This window comes from Salvelinus fontinalis, chromosome 23 (genome assembly GCF_029448725.1).
Source record: "Salvelinus fontinalis isolate EN_2023a chromosome 23, ASM2944872v1, whole genome shotgun sequence".
Lineage (NCBI taxonomy): Eukaryota > Metazoa > Chordata > Actinopteri > Salmoniformes > Salmonidae > Salvelinus > Salvelinus fontinalis.
Window position 1 is genome coordinate 5,690,596 of NC_074687.1, and position 20,950 is coordinate 5,711,545.

Genomic DNA, 20,950 nt, shown 5'->3' on the forward strand with positions numbered 1-20,950 from the left:
ATGACTGATTGAACGAATCCTCACTATCAGTGTCTACAATTTGACAGTACGCCCAGAACCTTGTTTAGGGAAAGGGATATCTCAGTTTCAAGGTGTCAGTTTATAGAGAAGCCCTGTGAGGTATTGGTCTGTCACATGCATGACCCAGTATTGGTCGGTCACTTGAATGAAGCAAACGTTAATGATTAATTAATTATGAATAAGCTAAATCATGCAAATATGACTTGTCTGCAGTATATAGAAGAACTAAACAGGACTGTCTCGTTAGAGCTCCTGACAGACAGACGTTCACTAAGTTGGTTGGAACCTCTCCAGTACGCTGACAATAAACAATGATTCATTTAAGATTGACTTTGAGTGTCATGCTGTAAGAATTTCCACAACAGGTATTTCTGTTTTTGATTTTGTATAAATTTGCCAACATTTCTAACAACCTATTTTCACTTTGTCATTATAGGGTAGTGTGTGTAGATTGTTGAGGATATTTTTTTATTTCATCAATTTTAGAGCGAGGCTGTAACGTAACAAAATGTGGCAAAGGTCAAGGGGTCTGAATACTTTCCAAAGGCACTGTAGCCTCCCTGTCCTTCCATCTGCCCTCTACCGAAACTATCCAGGAACTTCCTTCTCTATTCACCTCCTCATCTCTCACTATGCCACATCTTTACCTTCTCTCTTTTAGTCACACACACACACACACACACACACACACTCACATAAAGACACACGCAATGCTCACACACACGATGCTCACACACACACGATGCTCACACAGAACTTAAACACACACATGTTGATTTATTATCCTTGTGAGGACCAAACAATTGATTTCCATTCAACATCCTATTTTCCCTAAACCTAACCTAAGCTCAACTCCTAACCCTAATTGTAACCCTAACGCCTATGCCTAAAATAGCCCTGTACCTTGTAGGGACTGGCGAAATGTCACCACATGTCTGAATGTTCCTTATTTTACTATCCTTATTAGGACTTCTGGTTCTCACAAGGATAGTAAAACCAAAAATGCAGTAACACACGCACAGCTATATGTAGAGGTAAATGCCAGACAGCTGTATTACAATCCATGTTACAGCAGATCACTTCCCTCACGTCACCCTGTAACTGAATTCACTCCATATATCTCCCACTCACTGACAGAAGGTGAGCAGCAGGAGACACCACTTACAGATGCCAGTCACTGTAATAGACGTAAAATAGTTATTTCTCCAGTAAGGAAGAGGTGGAAGGATGAAAAGGAAGAGAGTAGAGGAGTAAAGGGAAAAGAGATGGAGAAGAGAAGCATCTTTAATATGACTCACATGAGACCCCTAATCATGCAAACACATACACACACACTGTTACCTAGGCAACTCTCTTAGTCATGGGGGCACAATGTTACTGTAAAACAATCTATTGTGATCTCAACTAAGAGTCAACACAGCCTATGATTGGGCCCTTAGTGACATTGTCATATCTGAAAGTTTGGACACCAGCAGCAGCTCAGAACCTGCCCCCTAACTTTTAACCCCTGGTACCTGTGTGTTCTGTGGTGGAGTAGGCCAGGGAGAAGCCCCGCCCACTTTGGTGGGTCCCACTCATGAACTGGACGGTGACCTGGTTCCCACTGGACAGGATGAGATCAGGAACATTCAGGCCCAGACCACAGAACTTCACTAGAGGAGGAGAGGGTCAGTTCAATAGCATAGAACTCACTAGTTCCATGATCCTACCTTGGCAGTACAACTTCATCTTGTACTCTGAACTAGAGGTTATTATCTACATTCATACAGTGGTACAGACAGTGTTATTCTATTGATATGTCTGTCATATACTGTGCATAATCAATGGCAATCACTATATGACAGTGTCAGTATATTTCATACCCCTCCCCCTTCCTGATGATCTCCCTCCCTCCTTCCCCATTTCCCTCTCTCACCTATCTGGGTCCTATGAGGTCCTATACCATCGTAGATCCTGAGGTAGTTGACCTGACAGTTGTTTTCCTCTATGTCCAGGTCAGCGAAGCGGAAGTGGAGCCTCCGGCCCTGCGGCACACTGATCTCCCACTCACACACCGTGTGGTTAGGGTACGTACCGGGGTAACCCAGAGACGACAGGCTCCCACTGCAAGGGCCCAAAACACTGAGGCCACAGCCATCGCCTGCAGGGACACACATACACACAATGAGTGATGGCTGGACACGTATACATACATCACAGGAGGCTGGTGAGGGGAAGACGGCTCATAACGATGGCTGAAATGGAATGAATGGAACGGTATCAAGCAACTAAGTGTTGTATGTGTTTGATACCATTCCATTAACTCTGTTCCAGCCATTAGTATGAGCCATCCTCCCACATTAAGGTTCTACCAGCCGCCTGTGACATATAATTGAAGTCGGAAGTTTACATACACTTAGGTTGGAGTCGTTAAAACTCGTTTTTCAAAAAATCCACACATTTCTTGTTAACAAACTATAGTTTTGGCAAGTCGATTAGGACATCTACTTTGTGCATGACACAAGTAATTTTTCCAACAATTGTTTACAGACACATTATTTCACTTATAATTCACTGTATCACAATTCCAGTGGGTCAGAAGTTTACATACACTAAGTAGACTGTGCCTTTAAACAGCTTGGAAAATTCCAGAAAATTATGTCATGGCTTTAGACGCTTCTGAGAGGCTAATTGACATAATTTGTGTCAATTTGAGGTGTACCTGTGGATGTAATTCAATGCCTACCTTCAAACTCAGAGCCTCTTTACTTGATATCATGTGAAAATCAAAAGAAATCAGCCAAGACCTCAGAACAAAAATGTGTAGACCTCCACAAGTCTGGTTTGTACTTGGGAGCAATTCCCAAAAGCCTGAAGGTACCACGTTCATCTGTACAAACAATAGTACGCAAGTATAAACACCATGGGACCACGCAGCCATCATACCGCTGAGGAAGGAAACGCGTTCTGTCTCGTAGAGATGAATGTACTTTGGTGTGAAAAGTGCAAATCAATCCCAGAACAACAGCAAAGGACATTGTGAAGATGCTGGAGGAAACGGGTACAAAAGTATCTATATCCAAACAGTAAAACGAGTCCTGTATCGACATAACATGAAAAGCCGCTCAGCAAGGAAGAAGCCACTGCTCCAAAACCGCCATAAAAAAGCCAGACTACGGTTTGCAACTGCACATGGGGACAAGGATCACACTTTTTGGAGAAATATCCTCTGGTCTGATGAAACAAAAATAGAACTGTTTGGCCATAATGGCTATCGTTATGTTTGGAGGAAAAAGGGGGACGCATACAAGCCAAAGAACACCAACCCAACTGTGAAGCACGGGGGTAGCAGCATCATGTTGTGGGGGTGCTTTGACACAGGAGGGACTGGTGCACTTCACAAAATATGGCATCATGAGGCAAGAAAATTATGTGGGTATTTTGAAGCAACATCTCAAGACATCAGTCAGGAAGTTAAAGCTTGGTCGCAAATGGGTCTTCCAAATGGACAATGACCCCAAGCATACTTCCAAAGTTGTGGCAAAATGGCTTAAGGACGACAAAGTCAAGGTATTGGAGTGGCCAACACAAAGCCCTGACCTCATTCCCATAGAAAAATTGTGGGCAGAACTGAAAAAGCGCGTGCGAGCAAGGAGGCCTACAAACCTGACTCAGTTACACCAGCTCTGTCAGAAGGAATGGGCCAAAATTCACCCAACTTATTGTGGGAAGCTTTTGGAAGGCTACCCAAAACATTTGACCCAAGTTAAAGAATTTAAAAAGCAATGCTACCAAAATACTAATTGAGTGTATGTAAACTTCTGACCCACTGGGAATGTGATGGAAGAAATAAAAGCTGAAATAAATAATCCTCTCTACTATTATTCTGACATTTCACATTCTTAAAATAAAGTGGTGATCCTAACGGACATAAGACTGGGAATTGTTACTAGGATTAAATGTCAGGAATTGTGAAAAACTGAGTTTAAATGTATTTGGCTAAGGTGTATGTAAACTTCTGACTTCAACTGTACATGTATCTATCCACACATAATGGGTGAATGTAGCCAATATGCACATAAGGGTTGTGTTACACAAATACTGTACACACACATTATGGGTAACTGTCGAACTGGAGATATCAGTGGGATAGACGTAGACATGTTCAGACTTTGAACGGTGGACAGGAGAGAATGAGGGGTAAGGATTTCACCATCACTGTTTAGTTATCGGGATACCAACAGAGTTCTGCGGACAAATCAACTGCAGCTGACTTTGGCCAACCGGAACCCTGTTCTTTGGCTTTACCTTTAACCCGGTCCTATATTGTACCAGTCAGAGGACTTATCCGAAATCCCAATCCGTTGACCAGGTAGGTGTTGCCATATGGCATACACATCCTTTAATCCATTTAAAGTCAAGCTGGAGTCTGTCACATTTTGCTACACTTTACAGGTCTGCAACCATTGAGGGGATAGGAGCTATATTGTAATGGGCTAGGGTTAATGAGCTATAGGGGAACAGGCTAGGGTTAATGAGCTATAGGGGAACAGGCTAGGGTTAATGAGCTATAGGGGAACAGTCTAGGGTTAATGAGCTATAGGGGAACAGTCTAGGGTTAATGAGCTATAGGGGAACAGTCTAGGGTTAAGGAGCTATAGGGGAACAGTCTAGGGTTAAGGAGCTATAGGGGAACAGTCTAGGGTTAATGAGCTATAGGGGAACAGGCTAGGGTTAATGAGCTATAGGGGAACAGTCTAGGGTTAATGAGCTATAGGGGAACAGTCTAGGGTTAATGAGCTATAGGGGAACAGGCTAGGAGCTATAGGGGAACAGGCTATGGGTTAGGAGTTATAGGGGAACAAGCTAGGGGATAGGAGAAGTAGGGGAACAGGTTAGGGGATAGGAGAAGTAGGGGTGCAGGCTATGGGTTAATGAGCTACAAGGGAACAGTTTAGGGGTTAGGAGCTATAGGGGAACAGGCTAGGGGTTAATGAGCAATAGGGGGAACATTCGATGGGTTAATGAGCTATAGGGGAAAGTGTTAATGAGCTATAGGGGAACAGGCTAGGGTTAATGAGCTATAGGGGAACAGGCTAGGGTTAATGAGCTATAGGGGAACAGGCTAGGGTTAATGAGCTATAGGGAAACAGGCTAGGGTTAATGAGCTATAGGGAAACAGGCTAGGGTTAATGAGCTATAGGGGAATGGGTTAGGGGTTATGAGCTATAGGGGAACAGGCTCGGGTTAATGAGTTATAGGGGAACAGGCTAGGGTTAATGAGTTATAGGGGAACAGGCTAGGGTTAATGAGTTGTAGGGGAACAGTCTAGGGTTAATGAGTTATAGGGGAACAGGCTAGGGTTAATGAGTTATAGGGGAACAGGCTAGGGTTAATGAGTTATAGGGGAACAGGCTAGGGTTAATGAGTTATAGGGGAACAGGCTAGGGTTAATGAGTTATAGGGGAACAGGCTAGGGTTAATGAGTTATAGGGGAACAGGGTTAACGAGCTATAGGGGAACAGGCTATGGGTTAGGAGTTATAGGGGAACAAGCTAGGGGATAGGAGAAGTAGGGGAACAGGTTAGGGGATAGGAGAAGTAGGGGTGCAGGCTATGGGTTAATGAGCTACAAGGGAACAGTTTAGGGGTTAGGAGCTATAGGGGAACAGGCTAGGGGTTAATGAGCAATAGGGGGAACATTCGATGGGTTAATGAGCTATAGGGGAAAGTGTTAATGAGCTATAGGGGAACAGGCTAGGGTTAATGAGCTATAGGGGAACAGGCTAGGGTTAATGAGCTATAGGGGAACAGGCTAGGGTTAATGAGCTATAGGGAAACAGGCTAGGGTTAATGAGCTATAGGGAAACAGGCTAGGGTTAATGAGCTATAGGGGAATGGGTTAGGGGTTATGAGCTATAGGGGAACAGGCTCGGGTTAATGAGTTATAGGGGAACAGGCTAGGGTTAATGAGTTATAGGGGAACAGGCTAGGGTTAATGAGTTGTAGGGGAACAGTCTAGGGTTAATGAGTTATAGGGGAACAGGCTAGGGTTAATGAGTTATAGGGGAACAGGCTAGGGTTAATGAGTTATAGGGGAACAGGCTAGGGTTAATGAGTTATAGGGGAACAGGCTAGGGTTAATGAGTTATAGGGGAACAGGCTAGGGTTAATGAGTTATAGGGGAACAGGGTTAATGAGCTATAGGGGAACAGGCTAGGTTTAATGAGCTATAGGGGAACGGGCTAGGTTTAATGAGCTATAGGGGAACGGGCTAGGTTTAATGAGCTATAGGGGAACAGGTCAGGGGTTAGGAGCTATGGGGGAACAGGTTAGGGGTTAGGAGCTATAGGGGAACAGGTTAGGGGTTAGGAGCTATAGGGGAACAGGTTAGGGGTTAGGAGCTATAGGAGAACAGGTTAGGGGTTAGGAGCTATAGGGGAACAGGTCATGAGCTATATGGGAACAGGTTAGGGGTTAGGAGCTATAGGGGGACAGGCTAGGGTTAATAAGCTATAGGGAAACAGGCTAGGAGCTATAGGGGAACATGCTAGGGTAAATGAGCTATAGGGGAACAAACTAGGAGCTATAGGGGGACAGGCTAGGAGCTATAGGGGGACAGGCTATGGTTAATAAGCTATAGGGGGACAGGCTATGGTTAATAAGCTATAGGGGAACAGGCTAGGAGCTATAGGGGGACAGTCTAGGGTTAATAAGCTATAGGGGAACAGGCTAGGAGCTATAGGGGGACAGTCTAGGGTTAATAAGCTATAGGGGAACAGGCTAGGAGCTATAGGGGGACATGCTATGGTTAATAAGCTATAGGGGAATGGGCTATGGATTTTTGGGGGACCACGTTAACAGTGGACAGTCATACATTATGGCAGCCTGGCTGGTGTTATGTAACATCACTGACACTGGCTGGACATTAGCCAGATGAACTGGACAAAAACACAGTGACCTCCCCATCCCGCTGGACTTCGAGAGAAGCAGCTTTCGGGTCCGTTTACACCAACCAAACACTGTACTCAACCACCAACGTTTCCAAACGCTCAAAACCCGTTTCCAACCGTGCAAGTGTCAATTGGAGAAGTGTAATACGTTTCTAAACCACGTGCACATTAACCTAGTTCGCTGGATTAAGATTTGTTAACTAGTTACTACCTGTAATGCCACGATAAATTGATATGAGGTTGTTTACCCCCTTCTACCACTTCAACCCCTTGGCAAAATTCTACCAAATTCTGATATCGCTGTCTCTTTCATTACCTGAAATCCTGCCCACAAATGACTAGTGTTTATTTTGCACTGTCTGCCCTTTATATATAGGCTGTGGGCTACACTTCAATAACCCATTTCAATGATTAACAAACTACTTGGAGAAAAGAGGAACTTTTCCAGTCTGTGATTCTGACTACATATTTGGGATAGGGGAGAGAACGAGCCATGTAAGGTAGGCCATCTGGCGATATAGTCTCTGTTTTGCTCCCCTTGCTGAGGACAACAAAATAATCTCTGCCGTTTGACTATCGAGTGCAACCGAGTAGCCAAACGTCATTTGACCACTGCGACATAACGACGTATAGCTAGTAACAGACTATATGTATCGAGTTTGTAACACTTTTATTACACTTGGTTGCATTGAGTGGCACCGACCGACACCAACCTTGCTGCGCTCGACTGCTTCTGGCGGTGAGGATGATGACAGTCGACAAGAAGAAAAGCCTGGTCCCTGTCGGTCCCCTGCCCACCATTACCGCTCTGCCCATAGCAGCCTGCAGTCTGAATGCATAATGCACGCTTTCACACCGGTGAACTCCAAGTTTAGTCCATACAAGCAGTTTAAAACGCCGCTTCCCAAAACCTCCGTCTTCCGTCAAATTAACCCTTGCTTCCTTCCGCGCTCTGAAACCTCCGACACTCTCCACTCTCTCTGAAATCACTGCGCGGTCGCGTTCAGCTTCGTTTCCACAACTGAATCTGAAGAAACATTATCCAATCGGCTGTGGAACGACTTCCTCCACTTCCGCCCCTCCTCCCACATTGCAATAGGATTCAGTAGGAATCCCCTAGTCCACCAAGTGGTGTGATGGAATAAAAAATAAACCGTGACTTTGCCCTGCGCTCCTGTGAGCAGCCTGTAACGAGTTTCCCCCGTTGGACATGATAGGCAGGGCCGGATCTAGCATTTTGGGGGCTAGAATAAGCAAGATTTGTTTTCCCTCCACCCCGAGGAAAATAACATTTTGTGGCCCCCCTCTTGAGAGCTGAGATAACATTTTAAGCTAATTTCCTGCAAATCTACACATTTTTCCATGTATGTACACAGCAAAATGGACAGTTTTCATTTTTCAGTGTAACATGTTTTGTGTTGATTCAGGATTCACTCTGTTAGAGTGAAATTAACACTTAGTGATGTAAAATAACCCCAGTGTTGTTAATAACCAGAAATGATTTACACTGTGGAGAGTCACATCAAAACCACACCCATCGTTATCATATTTTCCAGCATGCTATTTATTTAACTAAGTCAGTTACAGTTCTCAATTGCTTAGACAATTCCTGGAACAACTCACCATTTTCTCAAATCTTCACACAATTTTAAAAACCTCACACCTAATGATACAAACAGCTAACTTCTGTGTCCCAATTCAGACTTTGCCCTCAGACAACACACACAAGCTGTCAAAAACACTGCTACCAAAATCTTTAGAATAAGATTTCCGATAAATAACTTGGAACTTTGTAAAATCACAGCACTGACTATCCAGATAACCCTTTCAGGAACACCCTGGCGAGAGAAATTCAAAACAGTACTGTTATAAATACCTTACATTAGTGGATAAGGGAATACTACTGTATATGCTGTTTTGGTCAAAAACCTGACCTTTGAAATGTCACACTGACAAAACATGTAAGGAAGAGTCCATGCACAATAGAATACCCATTTTCCAAAAGCTTTCTTTCCAAATACAGAAAATGTACAGGTTACTCAGCATCAGTGTTCTCGTCTCAGGTCTGGGTCAGGCCATAATATCTCATCAACGTCACACATTATGTTTCTACTTGCCAGACAGCGTGGGGAAAATGCCTTAGAAAACCCTGGATAGACTCCACAGACACATCACCACAGGCGTCCACCATTACCTCCAGGAGGTTTTGCTGTGCGTAGGGGTTGCTGTCACACACTCTCCACCGCCATGCTGAGAAAAATTCCTCAATCGGATTCAGAAATGGGGAATATGCTGGCAAAAAAAGAATGGTGAACCTGGGGTGGTCATTGAACTAGGTGCGAACCAGAGGAGACGATGGGAACTCACATTATCCCAAATGACAGCATATTGGGCTTTCTCTGGTTGCCCTGGCTCCCCATCCTGTTGAAGAATGTTATTGTGCAGCTGATCTAGAAATTGAAGGAGTTGTGCCGTGTTGTATGGACTCACTTTGACATGGCGGTGGGGGACGCCACGATTGCTGATGGCTGCACATAGGGTGACTTTGCCTCCCCTCTGGCCAGGAACTTGTATGATGGCACGGTGACCAATGATGTTGCGCCACCTTTTGTTAGGTTGAACCCTGCCTCGTAAATGAAGATGTACTCCTGTGGGTCAGCCATGGCATCCAGTTCAAAGATTCTCTACAGAAGTAAAAACATTATTTTTATTTTTTTTACTGTACTACAAATACAGTACTGTAGTGTACTACTGTACTGGAATGAAAGATTGTGTACTGCAGTTACTGTAACACATAACTATAAAGTACCGTGTTGATATGCTGGAGAGATGGGTCATACTCTACAGATTGTAAAAATTCTGTACAGCATAGCAATTACCTGCACATATTGGAATCGTTGATCCTTAACTCTGAATTTCTTTCAAAAGGCACACAGTACAGCTGCTTTGTCCTTATGTGGTTCTTCTGAACGATCCGGTCAATGGTGGACATGCTGATGCTGTCAATTCCTTGGAAGACTACCAGGTCTTCAACTATTTGGGTTTGAATTTCCCTCAAACCGATGGCATTATTGGCAATCACCATATTCTCCAGCGCTGTCTCCTGCTCAGCTGTGAGAAGTATCCACCTACCTCCAATAACTCTCAGTTCTGCAAAAAATGTATTTGACCATTACTGACCTATGGTCAGCCATTACTGTGGTTAAAAACTACACTGAGATTCAGTCTATATGCACTACAACATTACATGGATCACAGTAACAACAAGACAAATAACCTGTTTTCCCTTCTGAAAGTATGGACAATGGATGCAACTGTGTAACGGCTTAGGTTGGGTTGTGCTAGCAGTCCAGGTTCTCTCATAGTCCTCCCATGTATGAGCACATGATAACTAGGGTGGCACGGATTTCATCTGAGATTACTTGTCTTTGTTGTTGTTGTCCTCTTTCTCTCTGTTGTCTTGCAACTTCGGCATTGTTAGGATCCATTGTTACGAAGCACATGGGCATGACTCTAGGCTCCATTTATTGATCCTGCAATTCTGATTGGGGTGTTAACCATTTTGAGGCTTAGTGTTTGCACCTGGAGAAAGGTGTGCTCTTTGAGTTTAGGTTGTAATGACTTGAGTTAATTATATTGAGAGCATGTGTTTGGTGAAGGAATATATAGTGGAATGAATGATTTATTTGGCCACTTTTGTGTAAGGTTTTGCAGAAAGAGTTTTGAATATTGAAACGTGTGGACCGTTATGGGAAATCTGTGTGTGTTTTTGGTAATGACGTAAGGGTATGGGTTTTTGTGCTAAAATAACCAGTGTTCGTGTGTAAGCAATCGAGAAAAACTGTAAGGACAAATTCTTATTTACAATGACGGCCTACCCCGACCAAACCCTAACACGTGCGCCGCCCTATGGGATTCCCAATCACGGCCGGTTGTGATACAGCCTGGAATCGAACCAGGGTCTGTAGTGATGCCTCTAGCACTGCGATGCAGACCGCTGCACCACTATAGAGTCCATGCTATGCAGGTAGTTTTTTAGTATTGTTTTTCATACAGTTGAAGTTGGAAATTTACATACACTTAGGTTGGAGTCATTAAAACACATTTTTCAACCACTCCACAAATTTCTTGTTAACTAACTATAGTTTTGGCAAACGCCTGAAGGTACCACGTTCATCTGTACAAACAATAGTACGCAAGTATAAACACCATGGGACCATGCAGTCGTCATACCGCTCAGGAAGGAGATGTGTTCTGTCTCCTAGAGATGAACGTATTTTGGTGCGAGAAGTGCAAATCCAACCCTGAACAACAGCAAAGGACCTTGTGAAGATGCTGGAGGAAACAGGTACAAAAGTATCTATATCCACAGTAAAACGAGTCCTATATCGACATAACCTGAAAAGCCAAACAACAAGGAAGAAGCCACTGCTCCAAAACCGCCATAAAAAAGCCAGACTACGGTTTGCAACTGCACATGGGGACAAAGATCGTACTTTTTGGAGAAATGTCCTCTGGTCTGATGAAACAAAAATAGAACTGTTTGGCCATAATGACCATCATTATGTTTGGAGGAAAAAGGGGGAGTCTTGCAAGCCAAAGAACACCATCCCAACCGTGAAGCACAGGGGCGGCAGCATCATGTTGTGGGGGTGCTTTGCTGCAGGAAGAACGGGTGCACTTCACAAAATAGATGTCATCATCAGGGGGGGGGGGATTTTGTGGATATATTGAAGCAACATCTCAAGACATCAGTCAGGAAGTTAAAGCTTGGTTGTAAATGGGTCTTCCAAATGGACAATGACCCCAAGCATACTTACAAAGTTGTGGTAAAATGGCTTAAGGACAACAGTCAAGGTATTGGAGTAGCCATCACAAAGACCTGACCTCAATCCCATAGAAAATTTGTGGGCAGAACTGAAAAAGCATTTGCGAGCAAGGAGGCCTACAAACCTGACTCAGGTACAGCTCTGTCAGGAAGAATGGGCCAAACTTCACCCAACTTATTGTGGGAAGCTTGTGGAAGGCTACCCAATACTTTTGACCCAAGTTAAATAACTTAAAGGCAATGCTACCAAATACTAATTGAGTGTATGTAAACTTCTGACCCACTGGGAATGTGATGAAATAAATTATTCTCTACTATTATTCTGACATTTCACATTCTTAAAATAAAGTGGTGATCCTAACTGACCAAAAAAACAGGTATTTTTTACTTGGTTTGAAGGTCAGAAATTGTGAAAATCTGAGTTTAAATGTATTTGGATAAGGTGTATGTCAACTTCTGACTTCAACTGTATCTGTATTTTTGCATATGAATTGATTGATTAATATTAAGCTACACAAAGATAAATATCATAATTGTCTCTAAACTTATCCAATCAGCTAGTAAGATTTATTGCACCCATCACATAAATTGTTGTTCCGGTTTAAATGGTATAGGTATTCTCCTTTTCCAGATTTCCTAACACTGGTAGTCATTCCAAATGCAGGTTGCAGATGAACACAAATTCCAACTGTTGGATATCCCAACTCTGTCTGAAAAGGAATTACACATCAACTTTGCCAGCTAGCATAATGTGACTTGCAGGCCTGATCTGGCCTGTCATTTGTAAACCAGGATTTTCCTAACACCATTCTGTTAGGGTAAAACTAGGCCATGAAAGTAAGGTCTTATGATATATGTAATGTATTGGCATAAAGTAACATTTTTAATGATAACATTCACCTAGGTACTCATTTGATGAAAGCCACAGGTCTTTAATAGCAAAGCATTCAACAGCCATGTCTCTGTCACTAACAAATACAGTCATGGATGGTAACTCTACAATTCACTCGAAAAGAAAAGGTACCATGTGAAATAAGCAAATGAGGCTTTACACCATATAATGTTAAAACGACACCCAAAATCACTTACCGTAACAGTTTTTTTGCATAACATTAATAGGAGTTAACTCTAGATTAATACTAGTTTTAAATTGAAATAACGCTGTGAGTGTTAGTTACCCCACAGTGTTAAATTTGATGGCTAATGCAGTGTTTTACACTGTGAAGTGTTACATTAACACTCTAAATGTATAACACTACAATCAGAGTACTTTATACACTATAGAATGGGACCATATGTTATCTAAGGTAGTGGTAAAACACTGACAAATTTACTGTGCAGAGAAAACTTTGCAGTTTTAAAGCATGTTTTCTGCAGTTCTACACATTTTGCCATGGGGCAGAGAGAAAATGTTGCAATTTTATAACAAATTTCATGCAATTCTACTTCTTTTGCCACGGGGCAAAGAGAAAAATGTATCCAGTTTTACAGCACATTTAGTTCAACTCTACCCCTTTTGCCATGTGGTGGAGATAATTATTTTCAGTTTTAAAGTACATTCCTTCAATTCTAGACATTTTGCAATAACTTATGCAATGTTAATGATATCTGAGTGAGTGACAAACAAAATCAATGGGGACTCCATGGAGGTCAGGGCCTCTGGGCACATGCCCTGTGTACCCTGTCGGTAGTATGCCAAGATTACTACTAAGTTTAGATAGATTGGTAAATTAGTCTAGCAACCTTAAAATTGTTAGCTGACATGGCTAACTGAGTGACTGTCAGTGATGACATGAGAGAAAAATTGTTGATAAAGAACCAAATTTGAACTTACATCTTCAGTATTCTAGTATTCTAACTCTCAGTAGTAAGTTGAGACCCCAACTTATGTTGCTTATGCCTGAAGCTGGCCCTGGTGATAGGGATGAACCAGGTAATCAACATTTATTGGAGGACAAGTTGCCACAGGCCTACAACCTAAATAGCCCATACTGCCATACCTGCCCAATACCCAGGCCCATGACCCAGCCACATTCAGTCCTTAGTCAGTGCTTAGCTTTATGTAAAGATAGACAGCTTACTCTTTTATTGAAGAGATATAACACAAAGTGGCTTGGTTATTGACTGTCTGTTGTGGATAGTAGGTTGTGTGCCAGTAATAATCTATTATTAATGAACGCCTACATTTTGGTCCCTGTCCAGGGTCCAGATGTTCCTGAGTCCCAGTGGTGCATTAGTTAATATAGTAAACTTAAACTTAAACTAAAATGAGAACTAATCATGAAAAAACGAATTAGTAAACTGAAATAAAATGATTAACAAATAAACCCATTTGAAAAAACGAAAACTATTGTGGAACTATTATCTTTGACTCCAAAACTAAGCTTTTGGGAAGTTTTCAAGCAAATTAATTTGGTTGGAATATATGTGACCAGTAAATAGCTGTGATTCAAATAGGCCTAGCTTGTACATCACTAACACTAGCTATAACATGCAAACAATTGTCTAGGTAGCTAACTTGATTCTTCTTACATGCACTACTACAGTTTTTCTCAATTGCATAAACACAAAACTTGTTCCTGTCGCACAAAAACCCATTCCTTTAAGTCATTCCCAAAAACACACACACGTTTCCCTTTCACCGTAAACACTATTCACCTGTTTCCACACGTTTCAATATTCAAAACTCTTTCTCCAAAACCTTACACAAAAGTGGCCAAATAAATAATTCATTCCACTCTATATTCCTTCACCAAACACATGCTCTCAATATAATTAACTCACGTCATTACAACCTAAACTCAAAGAGCACACCTTTCTCCAAGTGCAAACACTAAGCCTCAAAATGGTTAACACCCCAATCAGAATTGCAGGATCAATAAATGGAGCCTAGAGTCATGCCCATGTGCTTCGTAACAATGGATCCTAACAATGCCGAAGTTGCAAGACAACAGAGAGAAAGAGGACAACAACAACAAAGACAAGTAATCTCAGATGAAATCCGTGCCACCCTAGTTATCATGTGCTCATACATGGGAGGACTATGAGAGAACCTGGACTGCTAGCACAACCCAACCTAAGCCGTTACACAGTTGCATCCATTGTCCATACTTTCAGAAGGGTAAACAGGTTATTTGTCTTGTTGCTACTGTGATCCATGTAATGTTGTAGTGCATATAGACTGAATCTCAGTGTAGTTTTTAACCACAGTAATGGCTGACCATAGGTCAGTAATGGTCAAATTAAATTTTTGCAGAACTGAGAGGTATTGGAGGTAGGTGGAGACTTCTCACAGTTGAGCAGGAGACTGCCCTGGTGAATATGGTGATTGCCAATAATGCCATCCGTTTGAGGGAAATTCAAACCCAAATAGTTGAAGACCTGGTAGTCTTCCAAGGAATTGACAGCATCAGCATGTCCACCATTGACCGGATCGTTCAGAAGAACCACATAAGGACAAAGCAGCTGTACTGTGTGCCTTTTGAAAGGAATTCAAACAGAGTTAAGGAGCAACGATTCCAGTATGTGCAGGTAATTGCTATACTGTACAGAATTTACAGTATGTAGAGTATGGTCCATCTCTCCAGCATATCAATACAGTACTGTATAGTAATGTGTTACAGTAACTACAGTAACTGCTATACACAATCTTTCATTCCAGTACAGTAGTACACTACAGTACTGTATTTGTAGAACAGTAAAAAAATAAAAATAAAAAAAGTTTTTACTTCTGTAGAGAATCTTTGAACTGGATGCCATGGCTGACCCACAGGAGTACATCTTCATCGACGAGGCAGGGTTCAACCTAACAAAAGGGGGCACAACATCATTGGTCACCGTGCCATCATACAAGTTCCTGGCCAGAGGGGAGGCAAAGTCACCCTATGTGCAGCCATCAGCAATCGTGGCGTCCCCCACCACCATGTCAAAGTGAGTCCATACAACACGGCACAACTCCTTCAATTTCTAGATCAGCTGCGCAATAACATTCTTCAACAGGATGGGGAGCCAGGGCAACCAGAGAAAACCCAATATGCTGTCATTTGGGATAACGTGAGTTCCCATCGTCTCCTCTGGTTCACACCTAGTTCAATGACCACCCCAGGTTCACCATTCTTTTTTTGCCAGCATATTCCCCATTTCTGAATCCGATTGAGGAATTTTTCTCAGCATGGCGGTGGAGAGTGTGTGACAGCAACCCCTACGCACAGCAAAACCTCCTGGAGGTAATGGTGGACGCCTGTGGTGATGTGTCTGTGGAGTCTATCCAGGGTTTTCTAAAGCATTTTTCCCACACTGTCTGGCAAGAGCAAACATAATGTGTGACGTTGATGAGATACGATGAGTTGTTCCAGGAATTGTGTCTAAGCAATTGAGAAAAGTTGTAAAAAGCCTTGAATTAATGTGAACATGGACGACCTTAGAGATCCTTTTTATGTCTCTATTTTGGTTTGGTCAGGGCGTGAGTTGAGGTGGGCATTCTATGTCTGGTGTTCTATGTTTTCTTTTTCTGTGTGTTTGGCCGGGTGTGGTTCTCAATCAGAGGCAGCTGTCTATCGTTGTCTCTGATTGAGAACCATACTTAGGTAGCCTTTTTCCACCTGTTTGTTGTGGGTAGTTGTTTTCTGTTTTGTGCTGTTGCACCAGATAGGACTGTTTCTTTTCTGTCTCTCTCTTTGTTGTTTTTGTTGTTTCAGTGTTCAGGTTATTTATTAAATTATAATGAACACTTACCACGCTGCGTTTTGGTCCCCTTCTTTCCAGGACGATCGTTACAGATACAGAGTTTCCTTCCACCATATTGGTTTACAATATAAATAAAAACTCATTTAAAAATACACAACTATAATAACCTTGACAAACACACTCCACACACACATACACATCATGTGTTTATAATGGCTCAGACACACAGACACACACAGACTTGGCAGAGGTAAGAACTTGACTTGCTTTGGCGTGTGATGCAACTAACTGAGTATTCATTAGTAACTCGTAGTAACAAACAGTGTTTTCACCAGTGATTAATGTGCTCAGGGATTCAGAACTGTGTGGACGCACGGAGGGTCTGTGTGTGTCTTTGTATGTGCGTCTAGGCCTACAGTTGAGAAATCTGAATGCATACAGATGTTTTCTACGGGGACATACATTTTTGCTGTGTAGAGGAGCAGTCCAAAATTGTCTCGTCTATCTCCTTAGTGCTTACATTTGTGGATTTCCAGTAACGTGTGTTACTAGTGTTGTTATCAGTAGAAGCCCTCCTGTGGAGGCCTTTCTAGGTATTGTATTTAGCTGATATCCTCCTCTCCAACCAGCTAAGTTCTCACATTGACCAAATGCATTGTCTAAAAGTAATACATGTTTTAATGATTTAAATAGCAGTAATATTGTTTCTGAAGAACAGTCTGGCCTCAGTTCATCTGGAGTAAGTAGCCTTTAAACACTAATACAGATCACTAATCATATATTATCCCAACACCTAAATGTAAAGTTAGGATTACAGTAATCTGATCCTAGATCTGTGGCTAAGGCGTAAGGGCAGCTTCTACTAGCAGCATGTGCTCTGTGCTGTGAAACTGATGCTCTCTGGTGGACAACCCGGGTGTTGTTGTGAGCAGCTGCTTCTCTCCAACAACTTTCCCGACAGTTACTGTTGCTATGATTAACAGGGGCGTGTGAGCAGTCCCGGGAAAAGGGGAGACAGATCGGGCAAGCAAGGTGCTGAAACGAAAGCTAGCAATATGATAATATGATAATATGTAGCTAGCTAGATAACTAGCTATCTTAGATAGCTGGCTATGGTGAGAGGCAAACCATTTTACTGTATAAATTAGTTTGAGTAGGTTCTATTTATTTTACTTTTACATTTAGAACAAAGACTTAGTGGCTTCTGGGTAGCCACTATCTGAAAAGCATGTCAATATAATTAGCTACAACATTTTAATTTGATTCTGTTTCCAAGTCTGCCAGTGTGTCTTTCTGTCTGCCTGTCCACCTAGGATTTCCAGTACCAGGCTGGAGATTGGTGGTGGCCACTGGAGGGCAAGCAACGTTACTGAGCACACCTAGAAGCTCATCGGCATGAAGTTCATCTATACCAGCTGATACACGTAGCCTAGCTAGCACAGAATGTTCCTGTAAAGTTCCTTAAAGGTTCTTAGAAAATAACTTTCACAGAACGTTTTGGCAACGTTGTGTGGAAGTAATTTTTTGAAGAATCAAAGGGGAACCTTTAAGGAGAGTTGCTCTTTTGTCAAGGTAGAAACACATTTTTCTGAGAATGTTCAAATAACCTCATAAAATAACGTTATTTTTTGGTGAATTCAACCTTTTCTGAAATGTTCCCCTGTGGTTGCCGTTTGGTTGTTAAAAGGAAAAAAGTTCCGGGAACGTTACATAGCTAAGGACCATATTGGATCAAAAGGCTGAAAGAGAAGATAAAGTGTGTGTGGAGGTGAGTACACATCATTTTGTAAATAGCTAAGTTGTTTTATTACCCCAAAAAATATTTGATGGGAACTCTCCTTTACAATTTTATTACAAGACAAAGGGTCATGTGAAACCTTGAGCTGTTGTCAACATGGCGTTGGAAGGGTTGCACAGGGAGAAATGTTTGGAGAACGGGAGCGATTGGAGAAGATGGTGGAAAAGGAAATAAGGAAGAAAGTGGAGCATATAATGCATAAACATGGAGTGGGGAACTACACAGGCCTTCTGAAAGATCTGGTGAAAAAGAATTTATTTTTATTTTATCGTTATTTTACCAGGTAAGTTGACTGAGAACACGTTCTCATTTGCAGCAACGACCTGGGGAATAGTTACAGGGGAGAGGAGGGGGATGAATGAGCCAATTGTAAACTGGGGATTATTAGGTGACCATGATGGTTTGAGGGCCAGATTGGGAATTTAGCCAGGACACCGGGGTTAACACCCCTACTCTTACGATAAGTGCCATGGGATCTTTAATGACCTCAGAGTCAGGACACCCGTTTAACGTCCCATCCGAAAGACGGCACCCTACACAGGGCAGTGTCCCCAATCACTGCCCTGGGATATCTTTTTAGACCAGAGGAAAGAGTGCCTCCTACTGGCCCTCCAACACCACTACCAGCAGCATCTGGTCTCCCATCCAGGGACTGACCAGGACCAACCCTGCTTAGCTTCAGAAGCAAGCCAGCAGTGGTATGCAGGGTGGTATGCTGCTGGAAGATGATGGACAAGAAGATGATGGACAAGAAAAAAAGGAGCAGTGGAAATTTTGTTACATTACAGCCTTATTCTAAAAATGTATTAAATAGTTTTTTCCCCCTCATCAATCTACCCACAATACCCCATAATGACAAAGCAAAAACAGTTATGTTGAAATTTGTTAAAAATTTTCAAAAAAAATTGTTACAAATATTATTTTATGTGGGAAGGGCATGACGTCTCATGATGATGGCTGCTGGGGAAAAAGGCCATGTGAGGATCCATGTCTGATTCAGCACACAGAGTCTATACCACACAAGCACTCGTGATCTTAATAGTACTCACTTGCTCACTACCCTGCCAGGCACTCACTCTCTGCCACCACTGTAGGAACAGAAAATTATATTAATATGCAATAGGAGCACTGAGACAAGCAGCCTGCTGACTGGAGGGAATTGGAGTCCACCGAGTTCCATCGACTTGTCTGGCCAAGAACCAGTCTGCTAACATTGCTAGCTAGTTGCTACCCCCCTTTCCTTCCCTATGCACATTAAAAGGGAACACTAGACCTAGTAGGAAACATGTCAAGGATGATCAATGGAAACAGGATGCACCTGAGCTAAATTTCGAGTCTCATAACAAAGGGTCTGAATACATAAAATTCTAAAAACCTGTTTTTGTTTTGTCATTATGGGGTATCCTCTCCTCTTTTGACGTCACCCTCTCACCTTCCCCCCCCTACTCACAAGGCAGGCAATACGCTTGACCTCATCTTTACTAGATGCTGCTCTTCCACTAACCTCATTGCAACTCCCCTCCAAGTCTCCGACCACTACCTTCTATCCTTTTCCCTCTCGCTCTCATCCAACACTTTCCACACTGCCCCTACCCGGATGGTATCGCGCCGTCCCAACCTTCGCTCTCTCTCCCCCGCTACTCTCTCCTCTTCCATCCTATCATCTCTTCCCTCTGCTCAAACCTTCTCCAACCTATCTCCTGATTCTGCCTCCTCAACCCTCCTCTCCTCCCTTTCTGCATCCTTTGACTCTCTATGTCCCCTATCCTCCAGGCCGGCTCGGTCCTCCCCTCCCGGTCCGTGGCTCGACGACTCATTGCGAGCTCACAGAACAGGGCTCCAGGCAGCCGAGCGGAAATGGAGGAAAACTCGCCTCCCTGTGGACCTGGCATCCTTTCACTCCCTCCTCTCTACATTTTCCTCTTCTGTCTCTGCTGCTAAAGCCACTTTCTACCACTCTAAATTCCAAGCATCTGCCTCTAACCCTAGGAAGCTCTTTGCCACCTTCTCCTCCCTCCTGAATCCCCCCCCCCCCCCCCCCCCCCTCCTCCCTCTCTGCAGATGACTTCGTCAACCATTTTGAAAAGAAGGTCGACGACATCCGATCCTCGTTTGCTAAGTCAAACGACACCGCTGGTTCTGCTCACACTGCCCTACCCTGTGCTCTGACCTCTTTCTCCCCTCTCTCTCCAGATGAAATCTCGCGTCTTGTGACGGCCGGCCGCCCAACAACCTGCCCGCTTGACCCTATCCCCTCCTCTCTTCTCCAGACCATTTCCGGAGACCTTCTCCCTTACCTCACCTCGCTCATCAACTCATCCTTGACCGCTGGCTACGTCCCTTCCGTCTTCAAGAGAGCGAGAGTTGCACCCCTTCTGAAAAAACCTACACTCGATCCCTCCGATGTCAACAACTACAGACCAGTATCCCTTCTTTCTTTTCTCTCCAAAACTCTTGAACGTGCCGTCCTTGGCCAGCTCTCCTGCTATCTCTCTCAGAATGACCTTCTTGATCCAAATCAGTCAGGTTTCAAGACTAGTCATTCAACTGAGACTGCTCTTCTCTGTATCACGGAGGCGCTCCGCACTGCTAAAGCTAACTCTCTCTCCTCTGCTCTCATCCTTCTAGACCTATCGGCTGCCTTCGATACTGTGAACCATCAGATCCTCCTCTCCACCCTCTTCGA

At 43.1% G+C, this 20,950-nt stretch overlaps 1 protein-coding gene across 1 annotated transcript in view; it reads right to left on the reverse strand.

Moving 5' to 3' along the window:
* LOC129820758 (discoidin, CUB and LCCL domain-containing protein 2-like) overlaps positions 1-8,111 on the reverse strand; it is a 31,217-nt gene extending 23,106 nt beyond the window's left edge. The window contains exons 1-3 of the mRNA XM_055877700.1: positions 7,666-8,111; positions 1,937-2,161; positions 1,536-1,673 (exon numbers count right to left, since the gene is read on the reverse strand). Of these exons, the coding sequence (XP_055733675.1) occupies positions 1,536-1,673; positions 1,937-2,161; positions 7,666-7,768 (466 nt within the window). The 5' untranslated portion in view covers positions 7,769-8,111. The remainder of the gene's footprint in view (positions 1-1,535; positions 1,674-1,936; positions 2,162-7,665) is intronic.
* Positions 8,112-20,950: the final 12,839 nt, after the last annotated feature.